Source organism: Nematolebias whitei, chromosome 22, assembly GCF_014905685.2.
Source record: "Nematolebias whitei isolate Nwh7 chromosome 22, NemWhi1, whole genome shotgun sequence".
NCBI classification, from domain to species: domain Eukaryota; kingdom Metazoa; phylum Chordata; class Actinopteri; order Cyprinodontiformes; family Rivulidae; genus Nematolebias; species Nematolebias whitei.
In genome coordinates, this window is record NC_056519.1 from 1,796,334 (window position 1) to 1,796,916 (window position 583).

The 583-nt window shown below is 49.2% G+C and overlaps 3 protein-coding genes across 3 annotated transcripts in view; 1 reads left to right on the forward strand and 2 right to left on the reverse strand.

Annotated features, from left to right (window-relative positions):
• phf21b (PHD finger protein 21B) overlaps positions 1-583 on the reverse strand; it is a 97,266-nt gene that overhangs the window by 83,781 nt on the left and 12,902 nt on the right. The gene's annotated exons all lie outside the window — the stretch shown is intronic.
• nup50 (nucleoporin 50) overlaps positions 1-583 on the forward strand; it is a 28,926-nt gene that overhangs the window by 20,768 nt on the left and 7,575 nt on the right. The window lies entirely within an intron of this gene.
• The window catches only part of kiaa0930 (KIAA0930 ortholog), a 5,761-nt gene that overhangs the window by 3,078 nt on the left and 2,100 nt on the right, over positions 1-583 (reverse strand). Inside the window, exon 2 of the mRNA XM_037695853.1 lies at positions 279-427. Coding sequence (XP_037551781.1) covers positions 279-427 — 149 coding nt within the window. The remainder of the gene's footprint in view (positions 1-278; positions 428-583) is intronic.

Genomic DNA, 583 nt, shown 5'->3' on the forward strand with positions numbered 1-583 from the left:
TGAACGTTTCTTCAGCTGCTTTTTAAAAGAGCTGAACGTTTCTTCAGGTCAAATGTGTTGATTTTAGCTCTATTGGAAAAAAACACACAGTGTAGGAGCCGAACGACAGCTGAAGGTAGCTGAAACTCAGGTTGTAAAGAGGTTGCGCTCCTTTTTCGGTTCGATGGTTTTGGACCCTCAGCAGACCCGCAGAACTTATTTGGAACGACACCAAAGAGCTAAAGGTGGACACCATCCCCCCGGGGACACACGGTGGGTTCTGAGTGGCGTCTCGTCACCTTCTTGCCCTCGGCGTCGTCGGCGCCGACGTAGGCGGGCTTCCTGCGGACGTAGAACAGCATGTCGTCCTGACGGGGAGACAACTTCTCCATGAAGTAGGTGGAGAACATCCAGGTCCAGAAGACGATTCGGTCGTCTTTGAGACAGCCTGAGGAGACACGGAGACACACACACACACACACCAGGACGTTATTAAAATGAATAAAACGTTTGACCCGTTTAATTTTATTTTAGCTTCTGTTTAGCTGATCTTAGCTTGTAGCTCCTGCAGCTAAATGTAGCTCCTGCAGCTAAATGTAGCTCC